Source organism: Auxenochlorella protothecoides, assembly GCF_000733215.1.
Source record: "Auxenochlorella protothecoides strain 0710 unplaced genomic scaffold scaffold56, whole genome shotgun sequence".
NCBI lineage: Eukaryota > Viridiplantae > Chlorophyta > Trebouxiophyceae > Chlorellales > Chlorellaceae > Auxenochlorella > Auxenochlorella protothecoides.
In genome coordinates, this window is record NW_011934204.1 from 265,177 (window position 1) to 283,092 (window position 17,916).

The 17,916-nt window shown below is 61.5% G+C and overlaps 6 protein-coding genes across 6 annotated transcripts in view; 2 read left to right on the forward strand and 4 right to left on the reverse strand.

The window, feature by feature from the left end:
- Positions 1-5,338: 5,338 nt before the first annotated feature.
- On the reverse strand, positions 5,339-7,323 carry F751_5067 (hypothetical protein; the record flags this gene model as incomplete). The annotated part of the gene is made up of 4 exons (XM_011398810.1): positions 5,339-5,365; positions 5,773-6,582; positions 6,788-7,135; positions 7,309-7,323. 4 exons carry the CDS (start codon positions 7,321-7,323, stop codon positions 5,339-5,341), a joined length of 1,200 nt encoding a protein of 399 aa, XP_011397112.1.
- Positions 7,324-7,957: 634 nt separating this feature from the next.
- On the forward strand, positions 7,958-8,437 carry F751_5068 (hypothetical protein; the record flags this gene model as incomplete). The annotated part of the gene is made up of 1 exon (XM_011398811.1): positions 7,958-8,437. The coding sequence occupies one exon, from the start codon at positions 7,958-7,960 to the stop codon at positions 8,435-8,437; it is 480 nt and encodes a 159-aa protein (XP_011397113.1).
- A 792-nt stretch (positions 8,438-9,229) lies between these two features.
- On the reverse strand, positions 9,230-10,099 carry F751_5069 (hypothetical protein; the record flags this gene model as incomplete). Its single annotated transcript, XM_011398812.1, has 5 exons — positions 9,230-9,265; positions 9,423-9,519; positions 9,629-9,690; positions 9,792-9,896; positions 10,019-10,099. 5 exons carry the CDS (start codon positions 10,097-10,099, stop codon positions 9,230-9,232), a joined length of 381 nt encoding a protein of 126 aa, XP_011397114.1.
- Positions 10,100-11,835: 1,736 nt separating this feature from the next.
- F751_5070 (hypothetical protein) lies at positions 11,836-12,207 on the forward strand (the record flags this gene model as incomplete). The annotated part of the gene is made up of 2 exons (XM_011398813.1): positions 11,836-11,845; positions 12,011-12,207. 2 exons carry the CDS (start codon positions 11,836-11,838, stop codon positions 12,205-12,207), a joined length of 207 nt encoding a protein of 68 aa, XP_011397115.1.
- Positions 12,208-12,575: 368 nt separating this feature from the next.
- On the reverse strand, positions 12,576-15,089 carry F751_5071 (Putative sodium/calcium exchanger 7; the record flags this gene model as incomplete). The annotated part of the gene is made up of 7 exons (XM_011398814.1): positions 12,576-12,868; positions 13,151-13,282; positions 13,473-13,727; positions 13,907-14,249; positions 14,468-14,549; positions 14,692-14,831; positions 15,048-15,089. The coding sequence occupies 7 exons, from the start codon at positions 15,087-15,089 to the stop codon at positions 12,576-12,578; spliced, it is 1,287 nt and encodes a 428-aa protein (XP_011397116.1).
- A 1,518-nt stretch (positions 15,090-16,607) lies between these two features.
- The window catches only part of F751_5072 (Zinc finger CCCH domain-containing protein 24), a gene marked incomplete at both ends in the record, with an annotated part of 3,993 nt that continues 2,684 nt past the window's right edge, over positions 16,608-17,916 (reverse strand). The window contains 3 exons of the mRNA XM_011398815.1: positions 16,608-16,700; positions 16,903-16,993; positions 17,104-17,467. Coding sequence (XP_011397117.1) covers positions 16,608-16,700; positions 16,903-16,993; positions 17,104-17,467 — 548 coding nt within the window. The remainder of the gene's footprint in view (positions 16,701-16,902; positions 16,994-17,103; positions 17,468-17,916) is intronic.

The window sequence follows — 17,916 nt, forward strand, 5'->3', positions numbered from 1 at the left end:
TCCTGGGAGGGGTTGACCTCGGCGGCGGGCTGGGAGGGGGTGAAGTCTTGAGTGTAGGACTAGGCAGGGAAGGAGACACTCTGCTTGGTGGCGGGGTTGACAGCAATGCTGTCTGAGATGGGGACCGCTGCATGGGAGGAGGAGGAGACTTCCTGACAGGTGGGGGAGGCGGCGGCGGCGGCAGCAGTTTCTTGATGGGCGGGGGCGGCATATGTTTGGGTGGAGGTGGTGAAGAGTTGTAATTTCTGAAGGCATGTCGCCTGAGCTCTAACACGCTGCACGGGTTCCCTTCTCCCTTCCGGACTCCAACCGCATTATTGCAACGGAGATTGTATCCTGTGTTTTTGTCGCCCCAGTTGTAGTTACCCTTGTTGGAGTTACCTGTGAAGTGTAGGCCAGTGGAGATGGTTGAGGAAGGACGGTAGTGATTCCATCGCTTCAGACCCTCTACATCCAGTCACCATCTTCCGCTATCCAGCTCACCGATGTTATGGTCGCCAACATTGTTGCTGCCAAAGTTATCTTTGCCCTTGTTGCCTGATCCAATGTTGCCATGTAAATCTGCTGTGCAGGCCATTTGTCCTGCCCTCAGGCGCTCCACACCCACCAGGATCTCTGTTGAGCGAGCCGTATTGACTGTGAAGGGGCTCATGTTGATGGCGTCGACAGACAGTCCAAGGATATGGAGGGTACTCGTCCTGATAGAGCCCTGCTTGCTGTAGCCCAGCTCCCTGTGACGACAAATAGCGACATGGATGAGGCCGAGGTGGAACGCAGAAAGCAATCCTTCCTTTTGGTTTGCAGGACACCAGCCCACAGCCACAGGCGTTGCCCGTTGTACCCCCCAGGATCTCACCTACAGAACGGTCCAGCGCTCGTGGCAGTAAGAACGGAGACATGCGCTCCGTATCTGCAGTGTTGACATTAGAAACGGTGCTCAGTGAGCAAGCGATCCGGACTGGAAGCTGCAGGCGGAGCTGCCCCCGTGTAGTGCACAGCAATCGCAACTCGATGGATAGGTTCACACTGAATGTGAGAAAAACATGTTTAAGTACTCACATGGCGGCTGGAAGGCAGTAGAACGTGGACGTGCATGGCCCCTGGCATATGAGAGGTGGGGTCGATGGATGGTGAAGGGTGGGCCTCGCGGACGTGCATTTGACCCTTACTCTCGAGTGACCCACATACCACAAGGTGAAGTAATTACCTTGCTTGCAACAGCGAGGCTTAGAAGGCAGAGAGCTATACCCACACAGGACGACAGCCCGGAAGTCCGCATAGCGCTGCTGCTGGCGGGGGGGGACGACGCGCAGCTATATTCTGTGACCTGAAGAGGCGAGGTTCCGCTGAGCGTGTGAGATGATGTTTTGGAACATGTGACTTTCAAGTCGTGTACAGGGTGTCATGACCCCCTCCACTTGCGTGCACGAGGGTGCCATTACCCCTCCGGAGACCGGAGACCGGTGCGGGTCTTAGAATGATCAACCGGACTGAGGTCACCTTAGTTCAGGCAATGTTCTCCGAGACCGGGAGATTCACGGAGCTCAGGACCCCGCCACATGACGCAAACTTCCCATAAACCAAACAAATGATACTATTCGCCGCTTCAGTGGCCAGGGCGGAGGGGGCGGCCATCATTCCGCCAACAGCATTTGCTTTTCATGGCTGAATGGGCATGCCATCTATCAGCACGTTACATACTCTTCTGTAAAACATAAGACACCCGTCGCGATGCCGACTTCAGAGGCGACAGTCCGCAGTCGGCGCACATCGAGTGCTGCCTCCTGGACATCATCCGGCCCTAGGAGGCCGAAGAAACATCCCTTCTCAGGGCACAGGTGGACTCCCGACAACCGTCGCCGCCCGAACGCTGGTCCGCCTTGCAGATATGAATCTGAATACATAGCAGGTACACGGTCACTTTGGCATGTAACTCCCTAGTAAATTAGTCCAGCACCTTTTGCCACCCCCCCCTTAAGACATGTGTAGATGCGGCATGCTCTTCGCTCAACATTTCCAACTGTAAAAGGATGGCCTCAGCCAACCGTGCAGGTAGCACTGGAAGCACAGCTTCCGCCAGGACTTTGCACGATGCACATCCCTCCTCAAGCACTCCTATATCCTATTTTTGGTCAGATTCTCGCCGCCAGCCTCAGGAGCTGCTCGTCGATCTCTGGGGCGCCCTCGAGAGGTAGGGGCGGGCCACCAGGGATGCTCAGCGGCGACAGTGGTGTCACGGCGTCGTCAATGATTTGCAGGGCGGTGGCACTGTCCAGGATCTGGGTCTCGATTTTCTATGGTTGACGTGGTCTAGGAGGCAAGGTGGTGTGATAAGTTCGACATGTAACACCGGTGTCCAGCTGCGGCTCTTGGTAGAGCTGGCCTTGGATGCCACGCTGAGCTCTGTGCGTGGAAGGTTGGGCACAACCACAGATCGGTATGGGTTAGCGATGACGATGTCAGTCTTTGATCATGATTCGTGGACACCGATGGCAGCCTATTGCAAGTGTCTCTACGATGCGCAGCTCACTTCATTTCGGTGCACTCCCTATTGCCTCTTGCATAGCTGCACGCATGCAGGCAAGGCCTTCATCTGAGGAGCCGATCTCGTGGCCCCGGGAGATCCGCACGTGGGTGTCAGCAAGGTACGGGAACTTTGTGCAACAGGAGCTGTTGCCTTGTCTAGACAAGGCTGAGGACCAAGCAGCCACATATCATACTAGCATCCACCCTGTGGAGCTCTGCGATGGGATGGTTCTACGACCCCACCTGCCAGGTGGGGGCATTGGGGTATGCTGAAACGATGCCCATGCAATCACAAGTGATTGCAGCAACTCTCCAGCACACACTTGCATCCTTCAAAGCCCCGGTCCCTCCCAGATGGGTCAGCATGAGCCTGACATAGTATGTTGAGCATTGTGGAGCTGTATGATGACGATGGTGAGTGCTCGGGATACGGGCTTGGCGGATGTAATGAGGATCCCAAGACAGCTTTAATCCTAAAATTCTCCCCGGATTGCCCATGTGAGGGACCTCGAATGACAAGGTCAAGGACAGAGAAGGGCGACCCGAACATGTGAATCAATCTGGATCTGGCAGTTGTTCCTTCTTCTCGGTCTGACTACGCGTTAACGCATGTCTCCCCCGGAATCTGAAGAGTTTCTGGATGGTTTAAATCCTGGTCACAGTCCATTCATAAATTTTCGCATTTTCTTTTCTGTTTCCGTGTAGATTGCATTGGCCATGCACAGATGCACTCTGGAGCCCTAAATTTCACGCTTCTCTTTCGACTCAGCTCCGTGCTGACCGTCTGGGGTTCTGACGCTTTCACCCACCAGTTGTCTTCGCTCCTCTTGTTTCATGACACACTGCTCGCCTGTGAGGTTTCGATTCCCTGGCGCAGATGTTCTGAGCCCAGCAGGGCGGGACCAGCATTGTCGATGCAGGTAATTGGTGTGATCTCCTAGCAGGGGAGGTTAAACACGGGCACCCGCCTGGTCCCTGGGTTGAGCTTTCAAGTGCTTGCGCCGAGTCTGCAGGGTGGTGTTGGTAAGCGAATTTCGCACTTCCAGACTGTGCGGTGTCTGCCACATCGCCCTGCAGCCCCACAAGCATTGGCAGGAGGGGAAGGATGGTGAGATGGCATTGAAGAACGAATGGGGAATAAGGGGTGCTTGAAATCCCACAACAATGCATGTGTGGTTGATTGAGACGTGAACGCAGCACTCAGCATACTGCTGCCCTGCCTGATTACCACCGGGAGCCCTGCCCATAGTGGGCACCCCACCCCCCCCCTCTCCTGTGCTACCCCACACTCACCCCACCCCTTTGGTGATCCCTCGTGGGCTACACCGCGCAAACTCACCTCATCCAAATCTGAACAGTGTATGCAGCCGCTCCTGATTCTTGGTGATACAGACATCCTCTCATTGGAAGAGATGAATCCCTGGAAGTTCGAAGTCGGCTGCACCCACTTGCCACCTCTGAATGATGGACAAGCGCAGTGTAGCCCCAAATGGGGCTACAACGGGAAGAGGAGGAGGGGGGCCATGGATAACACAGGAGCAGGGGAGGGAGGGTGGCCACCAAAGGGTAAAGGGCGGGGCTTCATGGCCATGATCAGGCCAGGCAGGAGTACAGTGGGTGCTGCGTAGACCTCGGTCGATTACCCATACATTGCAGTGGGAATTGAGACACCGCTTGCACCACCCATCGACTCTTCAGCACCAGCACTCCATCCCTCCCCTCCCTCCAGTACTTGTGGGGCTGTAGGATGGTGTAGCAAACATCGCACAGGTTGGACGTGCGACACTGCTTTATCACCACCACCCTGCAAAACTCCCGCAAGCATTTGAGAACCTCAATCCAGGGATCAGGTGGGTGCCTCTGTGACTCCCTTCCAATCCATGGCACACCAATAGCCGGCATCGACAATGATGGGCTCATCCCAAGGGGCCTGAGACCTCAGCGCCCAGGCATACTTTACCACCCGCCGGCAGAGGATGTGGTCCCCGACTCGCAGCTCTTGGAAGGGCAAGGCCTTTGCCCACTCCATGACCTTTCCTGAGTCTGATAAATCCCAGGCCGCGCATCCACACTGGTGCACCTGTGTGCTGGGATGTTTAAACGTGGTGGATCACAGTATGCCTGCATTGGAAGCAACTCAGTGACGGAGAGAGCGGTGGCGGGATGTGTCGTACGAGATGGCGAGCACGCATTCATATATGGTTATCTCAGTGCAGATTGCATCGGTGATGACTGATCAGGTCGAGGTCCGGTGTTCGATCCACCGTGGGAGCAACCCCAAAGCTCCTATAGCTCAGTGGTAGTAGCGCGACTTTAGTATCCACATCGCATACAATTTTGCTTTTGCCGGCCACGACTTCAGCCTGTTGCTTCAGGAGTGGAGTGTCAGACTGAGTGCCAACTGAAGGTCATGCGCGGAGGCCTGTTCGAACCTGAGCCCGGTGGCTGTGCACCCAAGGTAACCTCCTGGGCTTACACCCGCAATCTACAGGGGAAGGGACTGCACGATCAGTGTACAAGAGCGCTCAGCGTACAGAGTGGCGTGCATGCCGCCCGCCCCTCTCAACAGCAATAGGCACGGGACTGGGGGTTCGCAGCGTGTCAGCACGCCCACAAGGGTCCTCGACCCCTAGCCCTTCCCTGGGCGCCAGCTCGACCCCCCGGTATGCCACGCTGCCGCCGCCGCGCCGCGCCGCGACCGCATCCAGTGCGGTAAAGGCGACGGTGCTTGCCCCCCAGCCGCAGGCCACCACCGCAAACGCCCAGGCAAAGACCGAGGTGGCGCCGCTGCGGCTGTAGATGGCGCCGCTGATCAGGCTGCCGAGGCCGTAGCCCAGCCCTGCAGGGGCAGGGGTTTGCGAGGGTGGGGATGCCGGAACATTGCTTCAGATCAGAAAAACAGGGGGATGCATGCGTGCGCTTCCTGGAGTGGTGAAGGAGTGGTTGTGGCTGCCGGCCCCCATGCTTCCAGCGCCCACTCCCTCGAACACCCCTCCCGTGACGCCTGCTGCCACCCTGCAGGCCCCCCTCCCCCACCGCCACTCTCCACCTTCACTCTCCATCCTGTCTCCCTCTCCCCTCCATTGTCCCACCCTTTTCCCCCCTCCCCTTGCTCCCCTCACCCATGTAGCTGCCCTGGAAGGCCGCCTGCATGCCGGCCTTCCTCCCCGGCGGTGCCTCGGCCGCCGCCCAGGCCGTCCCCGTCGCCCAGGCCAGCCCAAAGGTGAAGCCGTGCAGGAGCTCCACGGGCAGGACCAGCCAGGGCGAGGGCCAGCCCCGCAGCGTGGCATAGCACGCCAGGCGCGCCAGGAAGGCGGCGAAGACGAGGTGCAGGCAGCCGCGCCGCCCCAGCGCGGCCTGCAGGCGCCGCGCGTGCCAGAAAACGATGGGCTCCGCCACGCACGTCACCGTCAGCGTCAGCCCCGCCAGGGCAGGCGGGCCGCCCAGGTCGCGCAGGGCCAGGAAGAGGAAGCTCTCGATGGCGCCCATGGCATAGCCCATCACCGCCACACTGGCCAGGAAGGCGAGGATGGGGGGGTGGATCAACAGGCGCCAGGCCGGCGGCTGCCCGGGCGAGGGGGGGTCCGGGGCACCCGTGAGGCGGCCAGAGGGCGAGGGCTGACCCACGGGCGCGGACTGGCCGGCGCCGGCCGGCTGGGTATCGCAGGCGATGCTTGCGCACTGGGAGCCTCCGTCATCCACACCGCCCTCGCCGCCCTTGCTGGCCTTGCCGACGAGGGACACCGCCTCCTCCACATCTGCCAGCACGTACACCTGTCGCCGCGTCCCGACAGCACTCGCGCCGCCTCTCTCCTGATCTCCCCCCCGCCCTGCTCCCGTGCCTGAGCCTTTCAGCGCACCTCCAACGTGCCCGGGCCCCCCCCGCAGCAGGTCGAAGGAGAGGCGAGCGCTGGGCCAGGCCAGGAGGCAGGTGAGGAGCGCGTGGCAGAGGAAGAGCGAGGGCCAGCCCAGCGTGCCCAGCAGGCCGCCCCCCGCCGCCGCCCAGATGCCCCAGCCCACGGCCCCGAACAGCCTCACGCGGCTGTAGTCGCCATCCTGTCGGGAGGGGGAGGGCAGAACCGGGGACGTGAGTCAATGTGCTTGGAGAGGAAGCAGGGCATGTGACGGGGGAGTTGATCAAGAGGGGAAGCAGACGGAAGGGATGTGCTGTTCTGGCTTGCAGCAGATGGTCCGTGCGGTGGGGGGACCACAGGTTGCCCCGCAACAGCACGTACACGGCACCAACCGATGATGGCCGCACCTCCTCCACCGCGCAGGCCGCCACGACGCTGGCGTCCACCAGGGCCGTCACGGGGGCGTCGAACGCCTGGCCCAGGGCGATCGCCAGGGCCAGGGGCCACAACCCTCCCAGGCCCCACTGCGACAGCTTGAAGAGCGTCGCGGCGCACAGCGTGCCCAGCATGATGCGCCGGTGCCAGCCCCGGCGGTCGGCCAGCGCCGACCAGGCGTAGCCGGCGGGGAGGGAGACCAGGGGGCGCAGCGCGGCGAGCTCCCCGATCCGGGCCTCTGACAGCCCTTTCTCGCGGTAGAGGAGCGTCAGGAAGGGGTTCAGGCAGCCCCCCGCGCTGAAGTAGATGAAGTACCACGACTGCCAGAGGCGGGGAGGGCGGGGGAACGGTGGCAGAGCTTGCCGCAGGGGTCTTCCCTGCGTCCACGAACGGATCCAACGAGGGGGAAAGACCCCCACACACACTGAGCAGCTGGGCCTCACAGCAGCTACCGGAGCTGCGCCGGCACCATCACGGAGCACACCACGCTCACCTTGGCTATCCACATGATGCCTACAAATATTCTGAGAGGTCCAAAGGCTCAAATTCACTGGCAACGAGCGCGTGGCAATGGAACTGGGTGAGCTGGGTCGGGGGCTGACGCCCCACCGACGGTGTGCACCGTCATGGTCGATATCGCGGGGCCCAACCGCTCTCAGCAAGCCAGGACATAGCTAGCAAGAGTATAGCTCATTCATGTCACCCAACTGGGCATTCTGCTGGTGGTCACACTCCCCTTTATACCATTGCCTTATAATATGACGGCGCGCAATTTTGATTTCGTGTCGCATTCCGGAGGCAGTCACGAGATGTGTTCCACGGCATGTCTTTGGCAAGCAACTCAATGATATATCCACGTTGATTCCTGTGACAGCGACATAGCTCGTGTTGGACTCCCAGTGAGGAGGGCTGTGCACGACCCTCCACGGTCGCCCATGAGCAGCAGTGACGATGAGCAGCCTCTGGCCGCCCGTCCAGGTGCAGCCCGGCTGATCCGCAAGTCCTTGGCGCTGGAAACTGCCTTTCGGTCCACCAGGAGTCCTCGAGGATCTCCGGGAGGCCGTCGGCGCAGTTCTGCGCAGGGGGTCACGGTGCCCGGTGCGGCACCCCACCCCCCAGCTGGCGATCCGAGGGCCGCAGCCATGGATGCGCCGCAAGGGGAGGTTCCACCCCATCAGCGCGCTGATTCAGACCCCGCCGCCCAATGCGCGGCGGAGCCTGCCGTGCCCATCACCCAGGCCTCCGTGGACCCCTCCACCCAGGCCTCCCAGGAGCCAGGCCCCTCCTCCTGCCCCAGCCCCGGCGGCGGCGCCGCCATCCCCGCCCACCTACCCCTCCTCCTCCCCGACCGCCCGCCCACCAACAAGTTCCTGCTGGAGCTGGGCCCCGTGAAGGGCCGTGCCGGCAACCTCCGCGCCACCGACCTGTCGGGCGACTCCGGCGCCATTGGGCGGCTGAACGCGGTCGGCCCCAAGGACGAGCCCCGCCTCCAGATCGACCTCAAGGGGGTGCTGTACGACGCCGGGGCCGTGGCCTGCCCCATGACGCTGGCCGTGCTGAATGTTGGCAGCGCCGACGCCAGGCTGGAGTGCCTGTTCCAGGAGTGCATCCAGATGCGGTGAGGCGACCTGAATCATGAGGGGCAGTGTGGGTGTGGATTTGTGTGTGGGTGTGATGGGAGAGGGGACAAGGTGCAGGGAACCATGTCTGCAGTGCCCTTGGGGTCGGCTTCATGTGGCAGGGTTGGCCGGTATCGTGTGGGAATCTTGTGGCAAGCTGTTCGTCGAGCAGGAAGAGGCATGGAGGTCCAGGGTCCAGTCACTCTTCTTCAGAGCATCGATCTGATCCTCTTTCCTCAGAGAGGACCCACGCCAGACTGGTGAGGTGGCTGGGACAAGCTCCCTGTTCGAGGACGAGGACGGGCATCATGCCGCTGGGGGTGCAGCCCCAGCGGCAGGAGAGGACCCAGCAGGCGGCAAGCAGCCAGGTGGGGAGAAGCCTGCTGCGTGGGCGCTACCTTTGTGCATTTTATCTACTGAAGGGGCGCAGAGGGCAACGAGAAATACATGAATTACAGGCGGGCCTGCCACGTGGTTCCTCACAGGTGTTGGATCTGGGTCCAGGAAAAACAAGGGACTTGGCCTGGCATTGACCAAGCAGTCCATTTCCAAGCTCAAGCCCAAGCCCAGGACAAAACCACGGAGTACAAAGGCCAAAAAACCAAAGGGATAAGCGGGCAGGCCGCGGCTGTTGTAACTGATGGCTACATATCAAGGCAGTGTGTAATGAAAGCTGTGGATGCGTGGGGGCAGGTGGCAGGACTCTGCCACTCTAAGAAAACTTTTGGTTAAATTGCCTCCATGAGTCTTGGGAGCAGCCATGGCTGGGCATGTCCGGCATGTGCTGCTGCACAGTCAGTGGTCGGTTTCCTCTTCCAGATCCACCAGCATCTGCGAAGGGACAGCAGAGGAGAAACCAGTCTTCATAAGCATGGCAGATCCTTATACTACACTCCAGATCCTGTTGGATGCCAGGAATGAGGAGCGCAGAGACCTCCTCTCTTTTCCAAAGCTGCACCCATTTCCTTGCTCCACTTCTGCAACCCACCACTGACTGACTCGCCTGCAAGTATCTTGAAAAACCATCCTCCAGGTAACAGATGAGCTCCTCCTTGCCAGAGATCCATCGACCGTGGTCATCCAGCCTGCGTTGCAGAGGGGGAAGGAGGCAGCAAGGATGGGATGTGCTGTAGATCCAGGGGTTCATATCGACCTCACAACCCTGCAAACCATCAAGAAGGTGACCCTGCGCACTTGAAGTGGACAACGTCTTGCGGGTGGGCAGGCTCGCACAGGTCGGTGAATTTTGTGTCCACCTGCGTGTTGGATTGAGGGGATGTGCTTCACCATGGTCCTCCCCATGATCCATGTATGCATCCAATCTCCATGGCATTGTCGACGATCCCAACCAACATACTTTGAGGGAGTTTTTTCCAGCCTGCTTGGAGATGACGAGGTGGCCCCCATCCGCCATGCTGACAGCCAGGATGTCATCCTTAAGGCTGGTGGAGAATCCAGGGTTCTGCGAAGGGATACCGTGGGGGACCCTAAGGACTCCCCTCTGTCGTCAAAGTGTCCATGTGTCGGAAAACTACTAAACCCTGACCGAAACCCGAACGCGAAGTGTGGGACGCAATGGCTCACCTGCGAGAAGATGTGCTTCAGACGGTGCGCGATATGGTTCAGTGTTCTGTCTGCAACACTGTCGAAGTTGTGATCCTCCATTACGGCCGCGACCGCGGTGGAGTAGGTGATGTGACAATGGAGTGATGCAGGTTTAGGCTCCTGCGCCGGCCGAGGGAATGCGAAGAGCATTAAATATCAGATCAGAGTGAGAGAACATTCCGCATACAAACATTTTCAGGTATACAACGCAACATGCCTGCTCCTGTCTGCTCGAGGGCTTCATCAATACGCCGCATGACGCCCCCGACAATACGAGACCGCGCACGGCTGCGGGCCCGGATGACGAGGTCACTGCAGCTCTTAAAATCTGACGTATGGCCAACATTGTATGTGTGTGATGCCAGTGGGAATCAGACCGCGCTGCATGCTTTTTGGAGGGGTGCACAGGACGTCTACGTCTCGCCTGACGACGTGTCTCCCTCGTGGCGTGAGAGGAAAGGGGAGAATGGGTAAGCGAGCAGCTGCCCCGCCCCTCGCACCTGGCGGAGATACTTATACCGGCCATTCGTTGCAAGCCTGAATCCCACTTCAAAAATATCAGAATAATCACTTAACAGCGTCCAACTGGACCATACGTCTAAATATCTGCTTGGGGTCTGCTAAATTTCCACCTCACGGTAAAGTTTAACCCTTGCTAGTCCTGCATCCCTGGGTCCGACAGAGTCACGTTTTTGTATGTGTGCAAGGCCTAAGCACCTCTTCCGTAACGTGTTCTCAAGCAGATATGGGTCAAGTCTTCCGCAAGCATTCCGGCACCGGTGCGGCGACAAAGGAGGGTGATACGTCTGCCCACGACTCCGCCGTGAAGGCTGCCACGGTAGGGCTCCCGGGCGTGCGACAGGATTCGCGATTGAGCACGTTGCAGACCCCGATCGACAGTCTCTCCTCTATCTTATCCTATTCAGGGTGGAAGATGGGGCCATGACACCCAGATCGCACGGAAGTCTGGCGAGGTATGCGAGTGCCTGCCATGGTCGATGAGTGGTGGTCGGAAGCCATGGAGCAATCGCGTGCTGTAACGTTGCTCACTTCCTCGTCCCCACCTCGCCCCTCAGGTCCAAGCGGCACTCGCCAAGGGCGCAGAGCCTGCCGTGCAGGAAGCCCGGAATGCCGAGAACAGCGCTCGTCACGCCGCCCAGGTGTGAAACTGGGGAAGACACAGTGTTATGCCCTGGTGCGCTGTGGGACAAGCCCTGCAACCACGCTGACAGCCTCATACATGTGAATGAGCTCCTTGACAAAATATTTCTGTGCAATGTTTGCAGGGAGGACGCTGGTAAAGATGAAGGCTGCTGAGAATCTTTGACGGATGATCTATCAAGCAAACTGTTAGCCAGACCAAGTAGGCCGGGCTGCTGTACAGTGGTCAATTCCATAAGTATGTTTATTAAGCAGTTCCTTAGATGTTGACCTGGACATCCGATGATGACATGTATTATGACGGAAGATAGTAATAGACGGTACATAAGATATCTATGTAGAGGATAGTGTAAAGGAGAAGATTTTCCTGACCGATGGAAGCTTACCCGACGCTTCCGGAACCTGACCGATCCGGGCTCCGTAGTGGCCCGGCGGGGATTTCAAACCATCCGAAAGCATCTCCGTGCGAGCATCGAGGCTTTACCAATGGTTTATACATCGATTTCCAATCGTCACCCTATATACGAGGGCATTTGACTCTTCGGAGAGTAAACTCTTTCCACACAGCTCTGAGCGCATAACTGCGGATCTTCTGTGACCATAAACTAACAAGAACAGAGGCAGGCATGCCTTCCATGGTGCAAGGTGCGAGGCCCAGTACGTGCGGTATTCAACGCGCATGTGTGAGACAGTCGCCGTTGTCGGTGTGCTTCTAAAGATACAAGCCATTCCGGGCGCGTTTGGTCGCGGCCGTGTAGCAAAGTGATCCGTCAAACCGCCAGCTTCCGCCCGTTCCTTCCCACACAGCAGGAGTCGCGAGCCTCGTGCAGAGCCTGAACGCGACGCTCGTGGAGGTCTTCGACTTCGACCTGAGCCACTGCCTGGAGGATCTGGACGACCTGCAGATCGAGTGCATGGGCTCGGCGCCTCTGAACCGCTTGGCCGTGATGCAGCGCGACCGCGACAGCGGGTACGAGGACCTCCGCGACATCTGCATGGGCCACTGAAGCCCCGTGTACCATCCTCGCCTCCCATCATGGAGTTGTATGTACTCGAGCGCAGCCCGCCATCCTCGGCGGCTGGGTGATCGCAGACCTCAGAACCTAAGGCCCCATCCTTGCCTCTTCTACCCCTTCCCTAGCCTTTCATTAGCGCGAACATGCCTCATCGCGATGTTTGATACATTTCCCCCTGGATAACTCCCAGTGATGCACCCTTCACTTGAGGTGCTTGAGAGCAGCGACGACCCATTCTTGATCTCCCCCCACTCAACATGTAATAATCTGAGGACCAGCACCCGGGTGCACAAGCAAGGGTCCTTGCGTGCCACACGGCCACGTCGCGCCCTGGGGGCGCTGCTTTTCGCCTGCAAACCTCACAGCCACCCCTGCTCCACTGCCAGGAAGGTGAGCTGGCAGGCCAGGTACACGAGGAAGAGGGAGGCCGCAGCCCGGGCATCCAGCCTCCAGCGGTACGCCAGCGGTACGGAGGCGAGCATGAAGAGGGCCAGCAGGACCGAGGTCACGAACAGCAGGCCTACGCCCGGCGCCAGGGCGTAGGTCAGAGCGCCCCCCCTCAGCGTGGCCAGCAGGGTGGGGGCCCCGAAGGCCACCAGGATGTTGAACACCGGGCCCCCGAAGCAGGCCGACAGCGCCATGGGCCCGTTCCCTGCAGGGCCGGGGGGTGGGTGGGTGAGGGGGGTTCCTCGCTGTGCAAGGGGGTGCATCTTGGATGACAGGGCACACTTGTCCAGGCAGCACATTCAAACACCCCCGTTCCAACCCCTCATCCTGCTTGCTCTCTGCCGCAGGCCCGGCGCCGATCCTCAACCCGTCCATCACCCCCTCCAGGCCTCCGAACGCCAGCCCCTCTCTACCTCAACCCTCTCCATTCCTTCCCACCCCCACCTCTGTTCCTTCATGTTCCTTTCCCCCCCTCCCGCCCAGGCACCTGACTGAGCGACGCTGACGGCGGCCACCAGGTCAGGGATGCCCTGGCCCCACGCCAAGACCGTGGCCCCCAGCAGGTCCTCCGGCAGCGAAACGGCGCGACCCACGGCCTGCAGCAGCGCCACCAGCTCGCCTGCCGGGGGAAAAGTGCATCAGGGCTGTCTGGGGGGTCCATGGGTGAACACGCCGGCGCGCCTCCAACCGGCATGTGCCGACGATGCCCCGGCGGCAGGCCAGGCCTGCTGGAGGGGCGCCGGTGCATTTTTCTCTCCCGCCAGCGCAGGAAAGTACTGCTACCCACCCATACCCATCAAGACGCCCACCAGCGACGATGCGCATCCACACGACGGACTGGAGGAAGCCCATGCACGCCAGGAGGGCCGGCAGGCGGCTGGGTGCGGGCCGGCCCTCGCGCGCCGTGCAGGCGCCGCCCAGGGCGAGGCACAGGCCGGAGAGGCCGGCGGAGAGGGTGGCCCACCGCCCTAGACCCAGGGTGGGGGGGCCCAGGTCCACACCGACGAGGAAGAAAGCGGGGCCGGCCAGCGTGAGCAGCGCGGCGTGCGCCGGCGAGGGGAGGCCTTCAGGAGACGTTTTGGAGGGGTTGTTTGCTGGTGCTGGGCTGGAAGAGAAGACAGAAGGCGGGGAGCGCCGCAGCCATGCAGTGCCAGGGTGTGAAGATGCAGGACTCCTCCCGGCCCAGGCCGATCCCAAAGCAACTCCAACGCCCATACACCCAACCCCCAGTCCAGCCACGCACCCAGGCCCAGCGCTGGTGTGGTGCCATGCAGGACAAGGCGGAAGGGGCAGCGCAGGAGGGCGGCGGCCAGGCCCCACCCTCTCTTCCCACGCACGCCCGCCAGGTCAGCGAAGGGGGTGGCCCACGCCGGGGCGCGGCCGCCCTCCTGCAGGGCCGAGGTGAGGGAGAGCTTCCTGGCTGGACCGCGGCCAGACCCCGCGACGCACACTCCGATGTAGAGGCAGTAAGCGCAGAGCATGAGCGCGGGCTGCCAGGGTCGGATGGGGCCTGGCCCCAGGGTCAGGAAGGCCAGGGCGACGGCGGCGAGGTAGGCAAGCGCGTCACGCAGGAAGCTGCCGGGATGCTGCAGAAGCGGTTGGGGGTGGTTGGGCTGGGGTAAGAATGAAGGGGCAGGCATGGCTCCTTGGGGTTGTCTGCTGTCCTGCTCGTGCTGTCTGCTCCTGAGGCAGACAAAATGGATGAAAAGGTGGCCCTGGCAAGCGCCCGATGCAACACACAAACTCCTGCAGTAGGCACAGGGAGCAAAGTTAGACCCCTGATTGCCCCCGCCGTGCCCCTCACCAAGGGGGCCTGGGTGGTATCTAGGCAGATGACGGTGGGAAATACCACCCCCAGCACGAAGAGGCCGCTGCCCAAGGCCGCACTGATGTGGTGAAGCGGGGAAGACGAGGGCGAGAAGTGTTGAGAGAACGCACGACCACCGTCAAATCCTCCGTCAGACTACTGAGCCTCAGGGGGGTGGTCAACGGTCTCGCACCGAGCCGCCCACCCACCCCGCGCCTCACCTGGCGGCCAGGCCGACATCGACCTGGTTGCTGGACAGCAGGGCCGCCACCTGAGTCAGCAGGTCTGGCGCCCCATTGGCCAGGGCGAAGAGCGTGATGCCCGCCAGCCCCGCGTCCATGCCCAGGACGGCCGCCAGGCACTGCGCGTGGTGGTTGGAATGAGTGGTGGTCGGCATGGATTGGCTCCCTGGGGCGCCACTTGGTGGAGTTGCGGCAAGGGGACTGCACACAGGGGCACGCCCCATTCTTTCATCCCCTTTGCGCCACTACCGGCAAGCTGGTGCCTGCCACATTACCCGCCTGCCCGCCACAAACCAGCTGCATGCATGTCCTGGTTAAGCCCAAAAACGCCACACCTCAATGGCGGGGCACAGGAAGGTGGACGCGATCAGTGCCATTGCATGGAAGAGCGCCGCCGTCCAGACGGCGCACCCCAGCAGGACCAGGGGCCATCCGCTGCGAGGCGAGCACAGGACCCACTCCTGGTGCCTGGAGTGCCGGCACCCACCCGGACATGGATGGCCAGAGGGGCCGGGGCCGCACCTGCAGAAGGGACACAGGGTAGCCTTGTTTTGGGGGGCAGGGGTGCGGAGGGGTGTGCATGAAGATGTGGGCGGGTCATGGTTTAAACCCGGGGTGTTTGCACGCTGCTGTCCACGCCGTGTCCAACACGGACGCTCATTTGGTATCGTCACCTCCTGGGCCCTGGCTTTCCTGCTGGACAGCGTCGGCTTGCGCAGGTCGCCGGGGTGGGAGGAGAGGGCGAGGCAGAGGGTATCCCCTGGACTACAGGGCTCGGCATCTCCGGATGCTGGGGCGTCGCGTGATGCCAATATTGCCTTCGCAAGGAGCGCCAGGCACAGCACGACGATGCCTAGCCTGTGGCGGAAGTGCATGACCCCCTATGCCATGCTCGGCAGATCCCGGGGCCTGCACCGACACGGCCGTGAGCATGCCGGTCAGCAGCCTCCGTCCCGTCAGGGCGTGCCGGTCACGGGAGCAGTGTCGAGTCCAGGCCGGAATGTTGACCACGCCCTGCCCCAGGCCCTGGCAGGCATGCGCAGCGCGCCATCCACGTGCTGACCCGTCCCTGCAGCGGGGCTGCTATGCATGGATGGAGAGTTTGAACATCTCCTGGGTCAAATCTCAGGCCTACCAATTTGGTCATAGAAGCCTGTGAAGAGTGTCCGCTTACAGAACATCTGTTCAGCCTGTATAATTCGATGCTTTTTCCTGTAGGGGCCCCACAATCACCGAAAAGAGTGTGGTTCAGACCGGGGCGTCACGCAGGCACCCGGCTTCCTGAGGGGGCAAGGTATGAAATAAGCAGTGCGCGCACTAAGGCACAGATACCGGCAAAAGATTGGGGGGTCAATCCTATGATAAAATGAAGGGGATGGGATTGCTTGCATTTTCCTCAATCAAAACAGGCCAGCCCTGCATTGCGGCCTCATGGTGGGTGGGTGTGGGGGAGTGAGGCGGAGGGGCCGTGCCGAGCATGTGCTCGAGCGCCCCCCCCCCTCACCGCACAAGGCAAGCTCCTTCCGCCGCGACGTTTGCGGTTCTGCATTCTAGGTCCTGCCTGCGCGTGGCAGGCAGGCAGACGCCCGCACCGCCAGGGATGGCAGGGGGACGGGGTGCGGCGGGGGGCTGAACATTTCGTGCGGATGTGTGTATTGCATCAAGGGTGCAGTGGGAGGGGGGGCAGCACCTCCCAGCCCAAGCGGCTGTGGCGGGGCGCCTCAGGCCCCAGCGGGGAGCCCCTGGGCCGAGAGCGCTCCACCCCCTTGGTGGGGCTTGGGAGTGAAACATAGGTTGAATAGAAAAAATAATGGAAGAAAGCTATCAAGAAACATGGCGGTGCGAGGCACCGCCCCCGCCGCCTCCGGCGCAGCCAGTCGCCGCTGCGCCGCCGCTCAGTGGTGCATGGACGGCGGGCCCATGCCCCCACCCTGCAAGCTGCTCAGGTGCGCCCAGACCGCGGCCGCCGCCGCGGGGTTGGACCCCGGCTGCGGGGGGTGGGTTGGTCAGGGTGACGAGCGGTGAGCACCATGCCGGAGGCAGTCGAACAGACCCGGCCGGTGCAAGCATGCGTGCATGGGAGCATACCAACCATCATTCTCTATGTCATACCCCTCTCTTCTTTCCCCTCCCTCTGCCCCCCACATCACGCTTGGGTCCCCCCCCCCCCCTCAAAATAGGCCCCCTCACCTTGAGGTCCCTGCCCTTGTTGTGCAAGTCCTCAGTCTGCCCGGAAAACAGCGATGAGCTGAAGGCATTGACCAGCTGCGGCGCAGGGGGCCTTCTATGGGGGATGGAAGGCGCTGGGGATGGGGGCGTGTTTCTGGTCGGCCAGTGGGGTGGCGGGTCACCACGCGTCAGCCCGCCAGCCCAGCCACCCAGCATGCTCACCCGAAGTCCAGGCCCTGCATCTCAGCGCTCAGACGCTCCACGCCATCGCCACGCGCGCCTGCAAACGCGCCGGGGTCCGACTCGCGCGTCACAATGGGGTAGCCCTCCGGCACGGGCGACAGCGGCGGCACGGACGCACCGCCGCCGCCAAACTGCGTGGCAGCCAGCGCGGCCGCGGCGGCCGCGTTCTGCTGCTGCAGCATGCTCAGCGCGGCGCCGTAGTTCAGCTGCCCCACCACGTCCAGCTCGTCCAGGCTCATGCGCGCGCGCGCCTGGTCGTAAGAGGTGCGTGATGACTCCCAGGAGTCACGGTCCATGGGCACCGCATCTGAACCCTGCTGCTGGTACAGGAATGGCGCGTACCCTGGTGGTGGTGGTGCGTGTGTGTGTGTGTTAGAGAGGGGTGGGCGGTGGAGTATTCTGGGAACAAAGGGGAGGGGAGGGGGGGGCCCCAAGGGCATGGAGCCGTGGTGGGGTGACCTTGGGCAAGAGCACGCAACGCAGGGTGGACAGTGCTGCAAGTCTGCAAGATTGGCACGGCGACGGCAGGCACAACCGTCCACATGTCCGTCCCGACACCCCCAGAGTTCGTCAGCTCCACATTGACAAGGCGGCCAGCGAGGGAGGGGCAAGCACCCCCTCCCACAGCATCGTATCTCACCCATTCGCTGCTGCTGCTGTTGTTGCTGCTGCTGCTGCTGCTGCTGCTGCTGCTGCAAGGCAGAGAGGCTCTGCATCATCTGCAGCCTGGACAGCTGCTCCGCCGTGACCTGGGAGGGCTGTGTGTGGGTGGGGGTGGGGGGGGGGGGGGGC